This window comes from Calonectris borealis, chromosome 2 (genome assembly GCF_964195595.1).
Source record: "Calonectris borealis chromosome 2, bCalBor7.hap1.2, whole genome shotgun sequence".
Classification (NCBI taxonomy): Eukaryota; Metazoa; Chordata; class Aves; order Procellariiformes; family Procellariidae; genus Calonectris; species Calonectris borealis.
In genome coordinates, this window is record NC_134313.1 from 117,460,340 (window position 1) to 117,477,479 (window position 17,140).

Below are 17,140 nucleotides of genomic sequence, written 5' to 3' on the forward strand. Positions count from 1 at the left end.
GGAAAACCAGTACAGAACCCCAAAATGGCCAGGGTTTGCCATTTTATCCTCATTAACAATTGTTTACGAGCTCCCAAAATAATTCTAAACCTAATGTATCAACTAACCAATTTCAACGTTCACTGGAGTCAAACCGAGAGTCCCACTTGCTTCGGTTAGCACTGGCTGGAGGCCTGTTTGGCTGCCTCTAACCACAGTATTACAATATAAGAATTAAATACAGAGCTCGGCTCGCACCAGTCCTTGTTTTGGATATAATCACAGTCACAAGACGAAATTGGCAATGGTGTGGGTGGTTCTATTTTGCAGGGGCCATAACGACATTGCAGCCAGCTCTGTACATCTGGAATAGCTAATGTGCATTCCTCGGGAAACGTTAACTTCAGCTGAAACACAGCAAAAGTGGTGCAGTATTTCATGCTAACTCAGTCAATGAGAAAGGTTGCACGTTGCATTGGAGCAGGAAGCTTAGACATGGCTTTGCCATGGCTACAATTTCCATCAGCGTTTTCTTCGCTGCTCTTTCTTGGCCAAATATTGCTATGATTCACACTGACTTTGTGGGGTTGTGCTGGTTTTGGCTGGGGTAAAGTTAATTTTCTTCATAGTAGCTAGTATGAGGCTATGTTTTGGATTTGTGCTGGAAATGGTGTTGATAACACAGGGATGTTTTAGTTCCTGCTGAGCAGAGCTTACACAGAGCCAAGGCCTTTGCTGCTTCTCACACCACCCCACCAGTGAGTAGGCTGGGGGTGCACAAGAAGCTGGGAGGGGACACAGCAGGGACAGCTGACCCCAACTGACCAAAGGGACATCCCATACCATATGACGTCACGCTCAGCTTATAAAGCTGGGGGAAGAAGAAGGAAGGGGAGGCGTTCGGAGTGATGGCGTTTGTCTTCCCAAGTAACCGTTACACGTGATGGAGCCCTGCTTTCCTGGGAATGGCTGAACACCTGCCTGCCGATGGGAAGTAGTGAATGAATTCCTTGTTTTGCTTTGCCTGTGTGTGCGGCTTTTGCTTTACCTATTAAACTGTCTTTATCTCAACCCACGAGTTTTCTCACTTTTGCTCTTCCGATTCTCTCCCCCATCCCACTGGCGGGGAGTGAGCGAGTGGCTGTGTGGTGCTTAGTTGCCAGCCGGGGTTAAACCACGACAGGGGTGCACACAGCGACAAGAAAGTCATTACAGTGATGGGGAACCATCATCCTGAAAGTGTTGCATGTCCGTTTTTACCAGCTCAGGTCCTTTCTCAAATCATTTCACCATTTTATATATGTACACACACAACGGCCATTGACGTTGCCGTTAATATCCTCAGCACTTTTCCCTCTCTTTTTAAAATTTTGTCTTACCAGCCTAGTCATTTGGGCTGCTCTAAGCAGCTGGAAAAGACATTTTCAAGGACGGTGTGTGGATGGTGTTGAGCTTACTGAGGAGTCGGCGCACAGAGCTCGGATCTTCCCATTGCCTTTCACAGCCGCGATATCCACACCAAGGCATTACATCTGAGCAGCAGCCGAGCGGAAGGAGGAAAAAGATGTGACAGAGCAGCTCCCACACATGCCCTTTTCTTTCACTCCTCTGTGAACTCAAATTGTGATAAAGAAACTCCATTTTTCAAACAAGACCACGTAATCCTTTATGAAAGTTTTCCGAAACCAAAAGTGCACATGGATAACATCCCCTGCCACGATGCTCTACCCGTGCCTTTCCACTGGAGGCAAGTCGGGTCATTCAGGTACAAAACAAGTACCGCATGTAGCCAGGAGGTCACAAAAGACCCGTGGCCAAGGTTAAGGTCACTATTTCCTTTTTGTGAGGGTCTGTGTATGTAGTGCTCCATCTGCCTCCCCGCACAGGCTGCCGATGTTGCAGTACTCACATTAAAGTCAGCAGGATACTGCACAAAGATACCCCTCAATATCCATGCAACTTCTTATATTAGGACCATCAAAACAGCCTAAAGGAGTTAGATACACAGGGTGCATCTCACAGAGCAGCCCCCAAGGGTGGTCTCAAAGCCCAAGCAGTCCCCTACCTGCATGGTGTAGCTATCAGAAAATCCCTGATGCCAGCTCTGCGATACTCAGGCTGGTGTGCCCCGAGAGAAACATCAGGTGCACGTATACTTTTGGCAGACCCCTGGCACGTGCTTACTGGCAGTACAGCGTGGTCACAGACCCCCAGCCATCACATCTGCCTCTGTGCTGACAGCCTGCGGCAGGGGAGATGACCAGGATCTGTCCTTACAGGATCCTGCTTGCTGTAAGGTCAGGCAGGTTTGTAGGCATCTGGCTCCCACTGGCTACAGACCGGTCACCAGAGGCAATCTGGATGCCAGCTGCAAAATCCCCGAGGTGACTTTGAATTCAGAAACTCTGCTGTGAATGTGGCTTCCACATTCACCAAAGAAGAGTGTTACCAGGCAAAGTTTGCTTTCTAAAAGCGTGGAGGTTCCTAACTTCTGCCAGGTTGACTGTAAAAAAACCACCTGGGCATAGCTCCCTGTGGCTATTCTGAAACCCCTGCTTTCACAGTTACTTGTTGGCCATGTTCACACCTTTGTGTTTGCTGTTGCAAACTTCGTGTGTTTGAGTTTTGCTATCATAAATGCCAGAAAAGCAATTACGATAATGTATACACTCATGGTTCACCTCACCATAAACCAGAAATGATGCCACCCCAACTAAGTGCAACCAAAAGTCCTAAAAGAAGCAGTCTGTGTGAAAAACATCACCAGAAATCTGGAAAAAAAAAATGTTCATAAGTGTTCCACAACCAGAAAAATGGGAATTTCTTGCTTGGCTGTAAAAATCCAGAGACAGGAGCCATTTCCTTCCTCTGGTAAGGATATCTGAAAGTGTTTCCATGGAGCAAGCTGTATGTCATGCACACAGAGATAAGACTCCTGCCTGGTGCTTGGGGAGAATATGTACATAGCTATGGGGTTATGCATGCTGCTGAAGATACACAAGCAGAGATGCTTGCCAACTCCAAAAGTCTCAGAATAAGAGAAAACAAACAAATGCCTCTCTTCCCTTCAGATTCCTTTTCAGGAAATGAACCACCCTACAAATAAACCACCACAATTACCTTAACGACCAAAACTGTCTTCTGGAGGATGGAGAAAGCAAGCAACTAGAACAAACTGGAATCAGGTTGGATCCAGGTTCTCTACCTATAACTAGTATTTAAAGGCGTCTTTTAGGTCATTAAAACTTCCTCAGGAACCAACACGCCTTACCAAACATAATTAAGATTTTAGCAGGTCAATTAAAAAGATCTCGTCAGTGAAGAAGGGCTCTTTCAAACTGAAGGGAGAGGTTTCGGGAGGCATTTTAATTCTCTCCTTCTCTTAGTACACGGGAGCTCAGAAATGCCATTGGCCATAGCACAGTGAGCCCTCCTTAAAGGCTCCAGAGAATGAATTTCTTCCTTAATTCTACTGAGCATCCAATGGTGGTATTTACATAACTTCAATAAGGCAGCACATAAAACCTGACACCCTAATTTGGAACATAAAAAACCGCAAAACATTAAAAAGCAATGCTCCGTTGAGGCGTAACACCTGTCACGCAAATCTCAACACGGGATCAAGCCTTCGGGGCTTATTCTTAATGGAACCTGCAAAACTTTCCATCGACTTCGGCTGTCCAAAGCCTTCACATAAAGAATGGGATCCACCTCTGCCGCTTCGTGGAAAGTTAATCGGGAGGCCACATCTCAAACGCTATGGATCATTTTCTCCCACTGCCTGTATTTGAGACGATTACGTCTTCTTGCTCTGTCACATGTCTCTGTTCCCGACAGCTTCTCAGACCTACTTCTTTTTTATACTCATCTGGGCTTCTGGGAACTGCACTGCTCCTAACTAGTTTGCAATATACTGCTGCAAGCCCTTTATTAGAGGCACACATGGCCCCTGTTATGATGAAAAATGCTTCTTTTTAAATGCGCACGTATACTGCTCTATCATCACTCGGTGATAGAGCCCACAAATCTTCAGCTTTGCCCTTCTACAGATTACGAAATAAAAGAGAGGGAAAAAAAAAAAAAAGACATTCTCCGCTAGTCAGGAAGGGAACCACGGTGGGAACCAGATTCAAGAAAAATATACCCACAGATGGATCTTTACAAAAGAACAACACAGAGGCATCTATCTGGGCTTTCTTTTGTTTTGGTTTTGTTGGGTTTTTTTTAAACTACTTTTGTTGTTGTTGTTTCCAGGATGTATTTTAAATGATCATGGCTGTGGTTCAATTCTTAGGTCTTGAAATGAGTAAAAAATTCTCTTTCGGATGAGAAGCATTTGCACAGAACACAGCTCAGACAAACAGCTACTGTCTCACACAGTCCGAAAAGGCAATAAATAGCACATTAGGGGAGGGATTTCTGACACCGCGTATGCCACAATTATTCAGCTTTACAGGTTAGTTGCCCCTACACATGCTTCAGAGTTCAAAATCACTCCTCTCTTCCCGACACCTCGTTTACTAACACTGCCTTTAGGCTCGTTCTTCTTAACTGCCCCGTTCTCAGCCAGCAACCCTTTCAAATCCGTCCCCCTGCTCCTTCAGCCTTCCCCCGGGGAACCGCCGAGCCCAGAGACAGCACTTTTAGCTCTTCCTTTGCAATTTGGAGGCGCTACCAAGCCGTTCCTGCACTTTACAGGCATTTTTGGGGAAGGGACAGGATGAATGGCACTTTTTCTTATCACTTACCATTAGACAGCCAGGTAGCTAAAGGAGTTGTCCCTGCTGATGGAGCACAGCGGGCGCCCATGGCCAGCAGCTCTGCACCCTATTTACCACCTTCCAGCCTCAGGGCTTGTGATGACAAACTGGTACTGATCAGAGCTGGGACCCGTTTCCTTTAGACACCCAAGTCCACCCTGTGGCACCTTGACTTGCAGGTAGCCTACAGTTATTTCAAGGGCAACTGAGGCACACTTATTTTTGTAATTCAATAGCCCTTGCTTTGGTGTCACATCATTATTTTCTGCTGACTCTGTGCCCATGCTGCATTGACTCTGGAAGTACAAGAGCTCTTATTGATGGACCCAACAGGTTGCCTGTAACGAAAGGGAGCTTCTAAGCACACATGGAAAAGCGTGTGAGCTTGCTAGCCAGTGCATGTGGCAGAGCATACAGCCAAGTCACAGCAAAATGCAGACAGAAGCACAACAAAAAGCTCACCTGCCTCCCTTCTCTCCCTCACTTTGATGCTCAACTCTACCCTGAATTTGTCCCCAGTGGATGTCCTACCTCTGACCGTGGTAAGAGCATAATTGAAACACTTGTGTTGACCTGGGCTCTACTTCATGAAAGGTAAAAAACTGATTTCTGAAGTCACCTGTTCCTCTACAACAGAGATTAAAACCCAACATGTTTAAGCTTCACACAGCATCCTCCTCCACTGCGGTACGAAGGGCTGGCCAAGGGAGGTGTAAGGTCGGGGCCACGGCAGCCTTTCCCCATCGCAGTCTCTCTCCCGCAAGCTTAGCCCTGTGGCACAAGCGAGCGATTCTCCTATGGTGGTTCCTTCACCCTTTCCCGCAAGGAGGGCTACTCACGTGGCCGTGCTGATCCAGCTCATTGTTGGTGAGTTTGACTTTTTCGAAGGACACCATCTGCTTCAGCAGTTGCTCTCCCGTGAACGGGGAGTCAGGGTGCACGTACAACCTAAAAAACACAGGGAAAAGGTCTGCTCATAAAAAAAATCTCACCTCTTGGCTTGTGCTTGGGCACCACTTCCATATGAAATTAAAAAGCCCGTAGTATCTTGCTTTCGGGATATGCAGTGGTTTCATGGATGTGGATTTCCTGAGCGCTTAGGGTAATACAGAGCTGCTACTCAAACAAGACATAAACAATCTCCCCACATTAATGAACGCCTGAAATACGACCATTAATGAAAGACAGTAAAGCAGATGACTTGAGTTGCTTAATTCACTGGAACATAATGAAGAATCCCGTGTCCAAGTGCTAGATTGCTCTCTAACCATACCTATTATTTTATGTAGTTATCTGAAATGGAGACATTAACTAACATTCGCTGTTGTGTCTTTTCCCAGATGAAAAATTGATCATGTCTTTCCCCACAGCTGTACTAACAAGCACTTAAAATAACAATGACTACAACTCCAAGAGAAAAAACATGGTGTCATTAGAGAGATAATGGGGGAATGTAGATAAAAATGCATTTTTCTTTATATGTAACATTAAGCCGTGATAATGATTTTAACCTGCACTCGATCACACGTTAGCTGTGGTGACGGCTGTTTATAAGAGGTTGAAGGCTGCAGTCCAGCACAGTGGTCTGACATGAAAAAATTAATTGCAGCTCTGTAATTAACAATCCACCACTTGGGAAATTAAGCAGAAGAAAAGGAAGCACAGAAGACGTGTAGATACAATGATATATACGTTATGACTAGACTAATTACAAGTGCCAGGCTATTTAAAAACAATGATTTTATAGGAATAATGCATTGCTGAAAATCATTTAACTCAAATGTTCTTTTGTGGTAGTGAATTAAGAGCTGAACTAGACCTTCAGCTAGTGCAAACCAGACTTGTTCTGCTTCTGTCGATGTTGGTTATCACTTGCTGAGGGCCTGACTCTCATTTTGGGTGATGTCTTTGGCCACGCAGATGGATTTCTTCCATTAGACGGGTGGGGCAGCGCTGAGATGTCGGGTTAGAAAGATAAACGTTTTTTGTTGTTGTTGAGCTACGATTTTGGTTAGACAAGAGGAGAATGGAAAAACCACTAAACGATGGGGCGTAACTCTCTGATAGACGATGCTGATCCCTAATCAAGGAATGCCCATACTAAAGACGCCGGGGAGCACAGCTCTGTTGCTCAAAGAGGAAGGAGATTTGATCTTGCACTCTCCGTTTTTGCCAGCAGAATCCCCAAGACACAGTGAAACTAAAGTTTTACCAGCACAGCTTGCTTCAGATGTGCAGGATGTTTTCCTTACATTGATCCAAAGCACAGCTTGGCTGGTATAGCTATGTCCACGGGAGGGATGCTGAGCCAGGGTTCGTGTCGCAATAAAATATTCCTAGCATACAGGCGCCCTCACTGCTATCGACTCTGTTGATTGCACTGCAAGGCTCATGAAAAATTATGATGTATCTGAAAACCCAAGACCTGGAATCCTGTTATGTCAAAAGAATTTCACCTCTCATTAAAATTAACTTTGCCTTCGTGTAAAAAACTGTGAAAATCTCAATCTTTAAAGCCCTGAATTAGAGAAGGCAAAACAAAAAGTGTCCCAAACAGGTCCTGCAATTTTTCAGCCAGTCTTGTGGTTTTTTTTTTTTTGGAGCCTGAGTCCGTATTTTGAATGTCTGGATAGGTAATAATGTTTACTGTGATCACAGAGCGTCAGGCTCAGCAAGGTTTGGCTAATCGGGACCAAAAAGCCAAACTATTTCAAATATGTGCTGGGGAATGAGTAAAGATCTTCATGTGTCTAAAAGCTGAGCACAACTGTTTTACACCATAGCCAGTTAATGCTTGGCACTGCTTTCAAACTACGAAGTGCCTGGGTGTTAGCAGAGCGCTAACGGGAAAGTCACTGCAGGATGGGCACCTGCAGGAATATTGGTTACATAAATGTATTAATAGACCTTGCTTTTCTTTACTGATTTGCTACACGCCGTCGATCCCACTGCAACACGTGGTTCCGCCTGGTGAACTACACCTATTCACACACTTTTCCTACAGCCTGAGCTTGTACATCCTGGAGAAGAGGGTTGAAAACTAGACGTGTCGCCCTCTGAAGTAGAAGTCGTCGACGAGACCGCGCGCGAGCAAACGGGTTAGAGAAATAAACGTGCGCATTCCAGGGCGGCACACGAGGCTCCCCCAGAAGTTCGCATGGGCTCTGCTGCCTAAGGCCGGCCAGATGCAAGGGGCTGCTCGCTTCAATTCACAAAGGCTTTGAGAACCATATTTGGATGTGAATTTGCTCCACAGTATATAATATTTCGTGATATATGCAAGGTTTGTGTACTGCTTCCTTCTTGCATATTTTGGAATGCGACACCATTCTCCTATTTAGTTTAACAGTTGGTCTGGTCCTACAAGCCCTGTGCATACTGCTTTTAATTACCTTAATGTCTCAAATAACTTGCAAAATATAATACCTTTTAGAGGTTTCCTACCTAGAGTTCTCTGTAAGTGCGTAAACACTCTAACTTCATTGAACAAATGAGTGTAGCCAAATACAGTAAAAAAAAAAATTAAAAACCAACAAAAAAAGACAAACTTTTTAGTGAAAGAAAGGAGGTGAAAAAGGAAGAAGAGCGAATAAAGGTGCATGCTGAAACTTATTAAACTGATGTGTCACACAGCCTTAGCAATTTGGAAGAACAAACATAAAATATCACATAGGAATTCTATCCCCAGATAGCACTTTAGAAGATTTACAAAAGACTCTCTGAAAAGTATTTTTATTTAAGTGTTCATTTCAACATAAACTTGTCTTAAACGTTGACAGCAGGAAGACAGGGATAAAACTGTTTTTTGTAGAGAGTCCCCTGAAGGGCTAATCTTTCAAACAGAATCACAGAATACTTATTAATTTTGAAAAAAAAAAAAGCTGTCTTGGCGTTGAAAGTTATTTTTATGATGGAAAGAGCAAAACACCTAACGGGTTCGATCCTGCAAAGTCTTACACCCGTGCATAGCGTGACTCCTGAATAATTCCCCTGATGCCGTTGTGCTTGTACAGATGCAGGCAGCGATGTGCGTGGGGAGTTAGCACCTTGGTACTAGTGCCCAGACGCTAAGCATGCTTACGGTCCTCGCTGACGCTCCTCAAGCAAGGAGATCTAAAAGCATGTGTTTGGAGGACAAGAAATCATGAGTGATAACTTCATTAAGGGCTCCTGTTACCAGAGCAGGACGAAACCCGTTTTGTGATGGGAGGAGTACTACTTTTAATCTGTTCGAGCAAGACTGAGGCTCCCACCGTAAAAGATGCTTTAACACTCCAGAAAAAGCATTAGTAATGCTAACATCGGCACGCTGAACCTCTCGACATCCTTTTTCTTACCAAACAGGAGCAAAAGAAGCAGAAGGTGCATAAATGTATACGTAAGTACCGTTCATACATGTACCTGTGCTATGACCAATGGTCTTTTGGCTAGGCATCCTGAAAATGAAACAGGAAAGGTACACGTCTGTACATAGGGGAAAAGCATCCTGAAAATGAAATAGCACAAGTACACATTTGCACATAGGGGCACTGACTCGATGAGGATCTTAAAGAGCTACCACAGTACGATGATAATAAATATTAAACTCCAAGAAGGTTTGACCCCAGCTCTAAAACAGTCAGTAGGGCAGTTGCTAATTATTCCAAGGATCAATCTCTTGTCTTACGCTCTTGTATTTCCTCACTGAACTAGTCTATGCCAGATATTGTGAATTAGCCGTCTATTTAAAGGTATCCCAAAAGGCACTTGAACAGAAAAATAAGAAGGGGAGAACCCTTCCTTAAAACTATTTCTGTCCTTCCCTTATTTCTTCTTTTGATGCCGACTCTTTTGGAGCAGGATCCGTGTTTTTTCTTTGGGTTTTGATCAGTGCCTATTACAATCGTCAAATGAAGCCCTCAGACGTTAACCACATTGCAAGAAGGAGTTTTTGGCCATGAAAACAAAGCCGACATAACTCCTAGGTTGCTGTCTTTAATCACAGCTTCTCTGCATGCGCATTTTGTTTGTTTACTTCCCTGAGCCGCCTTCCAGAGACCAGCAGTCAGCAAGATTTCAGTTGAACTATTTATATGAGGAAAGCGTGCAGGATTTGGTCCCTATACTCACACACACAAAAAAATCATGCTTCCATTTCTTGTGTTTCACTTCTAATTTCTGGTTCTGTAAGAAGCAAGTTCTTAACCCTGGGCTAAGCCACCTGGAGCGGATCTGTGTGCCTGCGCAGAGCCCTCCACGAAAAGTTTCTTTGAAGCCAGAGAGGCATTCACGTTATTTCCATATCTCCGGCTCTGACTCAGCAAAGCCGTTCGACATGTGCTTCGGTCTTACGGGACTTGGGGACTTAAGTAGGCACTGAAGTGCTGGGCTGAATACGATGAAGTGTGGGTCTGCACTGAAGTGCCCTCCTACCATACAGCCTAGTGCTGTAGCCTCAGTTTCCTGATGCTGAAAGGAGTCAGTCATTAACCACATTAGCGGAATGATTTTAGAAATTATTTTTCTACAGCATTTTGTTTCTGTACAGAAAAAGGGGGGAATTTACTTGATTTTTTCCTAACGTCTCAGAAAGTGTCATGATTTCTTAACAAAAATAAAATAAATCTCTGTGCTGTAGAACTGATCCATACTTTGCTTGCTGTCTAACAGATGACTAAAAGCAAGAATAAAATCATTGGTTAGCAAACGCTGGATGTGTTATCAAGAAATAATATCATTTCAAGCATAAACAGCACTGTAATGTAGTATTTCTACTTGGACTTGGCTGGTGGTGCTTGCATTACTTTAAATTATGAGGTCAAATACCGGGGGGGGGCAAACCCAAGAGACAAATCAATATCTATTTTTTTTTTAAAGCTTTCTTATCTGAATTGAGGCAAACTTCATTTAAAAAAAAAAAAAATAAAAGCGTCTTTAGCCAAATCCTGCATGCCTTGGAACATTCAGTATAAATCAAACCTCAAGCAGAGATTTGAGGCCCGATTCTGCATCACAGAAAATCAGACTTTGTTGATCACGAACTCAAAGTCTCAGAGCACTGTTTGCAAACAGCGTGAAAAGATTAATAGCAGTTATTTCTTGAAGGAAAAGAAAATAAAAAGTAAAGAAAATAAAAGAAAAACCAGCAGTAAAAATCTACAAACCTTGCAGGGAGCGGAGGGTCAGCTTTTCCAGCCACTAACCAGGAAGACCTGTGGTAGGCATATCTATATCTTTTATTGTCCACAGGAACTATATCCATTAACACAATATACTTGGCTTCAGGATCCACTCCCGAGAAGGAAACTCTGATCGTAGGAAACATTCTCCTGAAATAAAGGCAAATCAGAAAATAAATATGTGGATGGAGAACAGAAATGAGAGAGCTTCTGAAAAGCTGCTAAAATTAAGAATTATATTTAAACCACCTGAAAAAAATTAAAGCATCTGTTGATTCCGCTTCAGCATGATAGAAGTTAAATCCTGTGTATGCACAGAAAGTGCAGCTCGAAATCAGAACGATTTTTTGGAAGCAAAAAGAAAAAAAAGGGTAAAAGTGAAAAAGGGGAAAAGTACTTTTGCCTGTTAGTTAAAAGTACACAACGATTTCAGGAAATGGTTGTACCTAAGCTACGTAAGTCCTTAGAAACATGGATTTTTTTTTTTTATGGGATCCATACTAGTGTTAGGGAAATATTGCAGAAATAATCCGTTAATATTCTCCCATATTTTAGATGCATGTTCTTTTAAGCCTGCTCGCGATATTTCTGAGAGGAATTTTCAAAACTAAACTTTCCTTTCTTCACTTAAATTTTGACAAAACGCAACTTTAAAATGTAAGGTTTTGCCATAGACCAGACATAAATAACTTTAAACAGTTTAACATTTTGAACTTCAAGTTGCAGGTTTTATCCGTACTTTTTAAAATTATTTTTTAAAACACATGCTGGTAGAGCTCGCCAGTTTGAAAAAAAATCATCAGGGAACTCCATTAATAACAACTAACTTTGGGGATTACAAAACCCGACAAGACATTTGCCTCCTGCAGACCGCATTTGACTGACCCAAACCTCAAAAGCTTTGCTGAAGAAACGGCATGGTTTGAGGTGACGAGAAAGCCTGGGATTCTTTTGCACATTATTAGCAACCGAGAGAAAAGCAAACCAAACCCAGCCCCGACTGACTGACGTGCCCACGACCCCGCATTTCCCCGTGTCTGTACCAACCCGGCCCCGCAAAAATCACCGCACCGCGCGAAGGAGCTGTTAGCCACAGACCAAATTATTAGGGAAACAACATTTCTACCCAGCCGCCGGGACCCCCCGCACCCCGCTGCCGCCCGGGCCGCCTCTCCCTCTGCCCGCCGCTCGCCGCGGGGCTCCGCGCACCGCGTACCGCACCGCGCAGCGCAGCCCCGGGCTGAGCCCGCCGAGGGGCTGCTGACCCGCGCGGCGGCAATTAAGGGGCTTCACCCTCCTCCTCCTCCTCCTCCCCTTAGCCCATTCGTGCTGCTCTCCCAAAATAAAAACTGTGGGGTTTTCTTTGTTTTGCCTTTTTTTCCCTCCGTCTCCAAAGCCACTGTTAGGAGGCTGGCCGGAGGGGCCCCGGGGCTGCCCAGCCTTACCTCCCGGATTTGGTGATGATCATCTCGGTACCCAGCTCGTGAAACTTGTCCCAGAGCTCTTTGGTCTCCAGGCTGCAAGAGATTTTGGCCATCTCCTCGCTGGGGATGATGGGGGTGGTGGGGATGAGAGGCTCGGTGCACAGGGACGAAGGGCTGGTGCTAAAATCCCCGTGAGGGTCCAGGCTGGATAAGTCACTCAAAGGCTGGGCGCAAGAGGATTTCTCAACGAATTGTTCTGCAGGGTTTGGGGGGGGAAAAAAAGAGAGAGGGGGGATTCAGCCAGGACGGGGCGACCGCCGAGAAAAACTATTTAAAAAAAAAAAAAACAACCAAAAAAAAAAGGCATTTATCATTCAGCTGCCCCCCGCTCTGGTCCAGCACACCCCCAGATCCGCGCTGTTTCTTAGGCGTCAGCTCGTAGTTTGAGGGCGAGAGTGGTGATTTTCGGAGATTAGCTCCGGGAGGAGCCCGGAGCGGCGCCGCTCCCCGAAGGCGCACGGGGAGAGATGCGCGGGAGGCAGCGGGGAGCAGCGCGGCCCCGGCCGCATCGCCGCCCGGCTATCACCCGCTCCGCGGGGCGCGGAGGGGCAGGGCGGGCCCTGCGCGCTGCCCCCCTGCTAACCGAGAGTTTCCATGGAAAGGTCACTAATTCTCATTAAAACGGGAGCACTCGGCTCCATGGGGCTGCTGAGGGCCGGGGTCACGCTGGGGGAGCGCGGGCGGCTGCTCCTAAATTGCGCCGCTGGCAGAGCGCGTACCACAGAAAGAGCCCGAGCGCGGCCGCGCAGGCTCCGCGCTTCCTCCGCGGGGAAGCGAGCTCCTAACACTAACGCAACGCCGGGAGCGGGTTCACCCACCCGGAAAGCCGGGTCTACCCAGCCTCCCAGCCGGTTTGCTGAGGCCGAACACACTCCGTTGGAGAAACAGGCTCCGGGGGAGCTGCGTGCGGCCACGCAACCTGCGCGGAGGCGCTGGCTGCGCGGGTGCGGTAGCTGCCGCCGGCGCTGGCCGCCCGCCGCGGCTGGCTCCCGCCGGCGCTCCCGCGCTGCAAGCCCCGGGAGGCTTCGGCGACTCGGCCGGGAGTTTCAGCCGAGGGAGAGGACAGGAGGGAGCAGGGCTGCGGGGGGCTCTGCCCCGGCCCCGCGTTGCGGCACCGGGATGCGGCGACGGATCCGCCGCCCGGCGCTACGAAACGGGAGGCGCGCAAAGGAGCCCGGCCCCTACGGGGACGGATTTCGCCCAAATCTCCGGTTAATAAAAGCCGAGTTACAGGCAGTCGTTTCCCTTCGATTTCTGATTGAATGGCGTGGGGCAATGAGTTCAAAAAAAATTTGTGAAATTAATTGAGCGAGTGTTTTCAGAAAAAAAAAAATTGAAGAAAATTAGCTACGTTTAACACAAGACCGTGTAAGTACGTCAAACGGGAATACTACAACATTCCCGGCCTACGTTATCGCCTAGACTAAAAAAGAAAGTTTACAATGAATCCCTGGACTATGTGAAATCTATTGAGTCAGTTGATTAGACGGAGCAGACACAGAGAGCTGCCTTTTCAAAATTCCTTTAAGCTTGACTGTAATGTTGTTCATTGGCACCCTGAAAGCTTAATACACTTTTTTTTTTTTTTGTAGTTTTCTGCGAACTCTTGGACACATGCAAGGACCTCAAGCCGCAGAAATTGAGTAAGGAGGGAAGATGCTGATGTTTTTTAAAAAGCCTTCGGGAATCTGAATCGAGGCGAATAGAAGCGAAATCGCTTAACCGAAAATCACGAGGAATTACTATCAAAATCCTCCTGGTCGATGTAGAGTAAAACAGTCTGTATGAGCCTACATAGAGTAGCTGTGGAGCGAAGAGATTTTCAGGTCTACGTACAAGTTTTACCACCCCTTGTAAGCCTAGGCAGATACCGGAGATTCTCTTATTTGACTTCAAAAACACAGATGATTTCCAATAAATATTTAAGAGGTTCATTTCATACCAGCGAAGAGAAATGTAACTACCTTAGGGTGTGAGATTACTCTACGAATGGCGAAGCTGGATAAATAAACGGCGTAATTTAAGCTGGAGGAATTTAGAAAATGATTTATGCTATAAAACAGCCTCGCCTGAAACCGGCGGTGGGTAACGAGGAGACTTAACTGGCTTTCGCGGTGCGGCTTTTCCTTCTGCAGGGGAAACCCACGGGCAGAGGGAAACCCACCGCTGCCTGACCCGGCTGGCGGAGCTTTCAGGAGGGCGAGCCTGAGCGGAAAGCGAGCTCCGCCGGATGGACAGACGGACGGGAGCTCCGCGCCCCGCCGACACCCGCGGGTCACCCCCGTCCCCACTCACCCAGCGGCTTGATGGTGCTCTCGGGGGACTCCTTGTCCTTGGAGCTGCCGCTCGACATGAGGGCGGCGATGGAGAAGGCGTTGGCCCGGGAGGAGAGCTGCGGTTTGGGGGGCGGTGTGTACTCCATGGCCACCCGGCGGAGAAGCGGCTCGGCTCGGCGCTGCCCGGGCGGGAGTACGGGGGTGGCGGAGCGGGGTTACCGGGCGGGAGGCGGCTCTGCTCCCGGCGCTGCGCGCTCCCCCGCCTTAACGCGGGGCCGCGGAGATCCTATCGGCCGGCGGCCAATCGGCGGCGGGACACGTCAAGGGCCCCGGCCCGGCCGCGGAGGAGGAGGAGGAGGAGGAGGAGGGAAGGGGAGGAGAGGAGAGGAGGGAGGGGAGGGCTCTGCCCGCCCGCGGGGTGGGCAGGGGGCGGCCGGCCCTCGGGAGGGCTCCCCGCCGCCGCTCCTCCTTCGGGCAACCCAGCCTCGCTGCCCGCCGAGGCCCCGGCTGCGGGAGGGGCTCGGGGTGCGCCCTCCGCTCCTCTGAGCCCTGGCGGGGGGGCAGGCCACTCGGCCGGGGGTGCTCCCGAGAAGCTCCCCAGCCTATTCGCCTTGTCGAGGCAAGAGTCAGTGGAGAGATGGTCGAAAGGAGGAAAAGAAATATTGGGTTTTTTTCTCGTGCGTGTGTCAATTTTCTACCTTAAATTCAAATTTTAAAATCCGCAACTTTTAAAGCAGCCGTTTTCGTCGTTGTGTGCCTTCTGCTGGGACAGAAGGTTCCTTAAGGCTGATCGTGCACTTGGTTTTCCTGCACCGGATCCCAGATATTGTCATCCCAATCAGATGTACTCGCCCCGACCGACTCCAGGTGAGACCCTTGCTGGGTTCCCGTCCCGTGGGACACTGGTCGCAGAGTTTTCTTCAACTCCGTTTCATCGGCTCCATCAAACTAGATGGTATTGATCAAGCACATAAGACAGAGGGAAAACCAGGACGGGCTGATGATGCCAATGAGCAGATTATTTCAAAGCAATGGTTTAAGTAACTTGCTCACCGGTACTCTTTTAAATACATCATGTAAGCATCCTTCCGTAAATAAAAAAGCGGGGAATATAACTAAATAAATTTAAATAAAAAGAGGACTGAAAATATTTGCTCGCTGAAACGACTCAAAAAGACACGCAAATTTCTCACTAAAGTCCCAATTTCTAAACCTAGAACAGAATCTGAGGGGCTTTTAATACGCAGGCTTGTACCAAGAGACGTGCTGCTGGAACGACTACCCCCGGTCAGGTACAGATCTGTGCGACTCCTATTCCTGCTGGACTTAATTAATTAATACGGAGAAACAATTATTCGGGTCACCCTTCACAGCCAGTGAAGTGGTCAACACAAAATACTGCTTTATCGCTTGGAAATGAGGGAGAACCAACGGCGGTTTGCCCTTTTATTACCTGAATTTGCTAATAGGTAGAATATATAGATAGAACAGAATGTATATATATTCTATCGCAAACAGGACGTACATATTTAGAAGGGCCTGAAGCGTTTGGCAGAGGGCTAACGACCACCGGGGGCCCGGTCTTGGCCAAGGCGTGAGCTGAGGGAGAGGAGGGCAGAGGAAGAGCCCAGCCAGGGGACCCTGCAGCGGCAAGGTCAGCTCACCAAGCATCGCCTCTTGCACAAAGAAAACGAGACCAACGGTTCTCCTGACATCAATCCCAAGAAAACAAACAAACAAAAAGGGTCCCCACATCGCTTTACCGATTTACCCCAACAGAGATCTCTCCTTTTAACAGCGCGGTTTCCCTGAGGGACAGCCCCGCTCCCGGGGCCGCTCCCGGCGTGCGAGGGGCGGTGGCGGTGGGACGGGGGTCCCGGGGTCCTGGCCCTGCGCTCCCTTGGCCCAGCCTGAAAAGCAGGGTCCGGCCTGCCTGAAAAGAAAGACAAGGGAAGGTACAAATAGCCTGGGAAATTATTCTCTTCGCCCTTCCTGCGGTGGTGGTGGTGGGAATGCCTAAGTCCCCTTTGGTTTCCTACCTCCTCTATGCGCCGCGCAAATAAGAATAATAAAAAAGCCAAGCCTCCGTCAGAGTAACAGCGCAGATCCTGCCAAAAAAGCTGTCCCTTTCCCCCTGCTTATCTCCGTCCCCGAATAGCCAGGTCGTAACATACCTGTCCCTAGCAGGGGCTGCTCCCGGCGTGCCCGGCCCGTCGGGGCTCAGGGGAGGGGGCGGGTGGCGGTGAATATTTCGGTGCTGACCGCGCCTGGCTGGAAAACACCGACATGCGGGGATGGGCTCGGCCCCGGGAGCTGCGGTAGCGCCCGGACCCCTTTCTGCTTTTCCTCGCCGCGGGATTTCCAGCCCCGCGGGGTGACCCGTCACTGCCTTCAGCCGGGGGAGAAGGACTCAGCCCCCGGGGGGAAGCGCTGCCCGGGAAGAGGGACACGGCGGGCGAGGGGGGAAAGCGAGGCCGCGGCGC

The 17,140-nt window shown here is 47.9% G+C and overlaps 1 protein-coding gene across 1 annotated transcript in view; it reads right to left on the bottom strand.

The window, feature by feature from the left end:
• Window positions 1-14,803, bottom strand: part of TBX20 (T-box transcription factor 20) — a 35,848-nt gene extending 21,045 nt beyond the window's left edge. The window contains exons 1-4 of the mRNA XM_075140733.1: window positions 14,677-14,803; window positions 12,343-12,577; window positions 10,883-11,047; window positions 5,579-5,687 (exon numbers count right to left, since the gene is read on the bottom strand). Coding sequence (XP_074996834.1) covers window positions 5,579-5,687; window positions 10,883-11,047; window positions 12,343-12,577; window positions 14,677-14,803 — 636 coding nt within the window. The remainder of the gene's footprint in view (window positions 1-5,578; window positions 5,688-10,882; window positions 11,048-12,342; window positions 12,578-14,676) is intronic.
• Window positions 14,804-17,140: the final 2,337 nt, after the last annotated feature.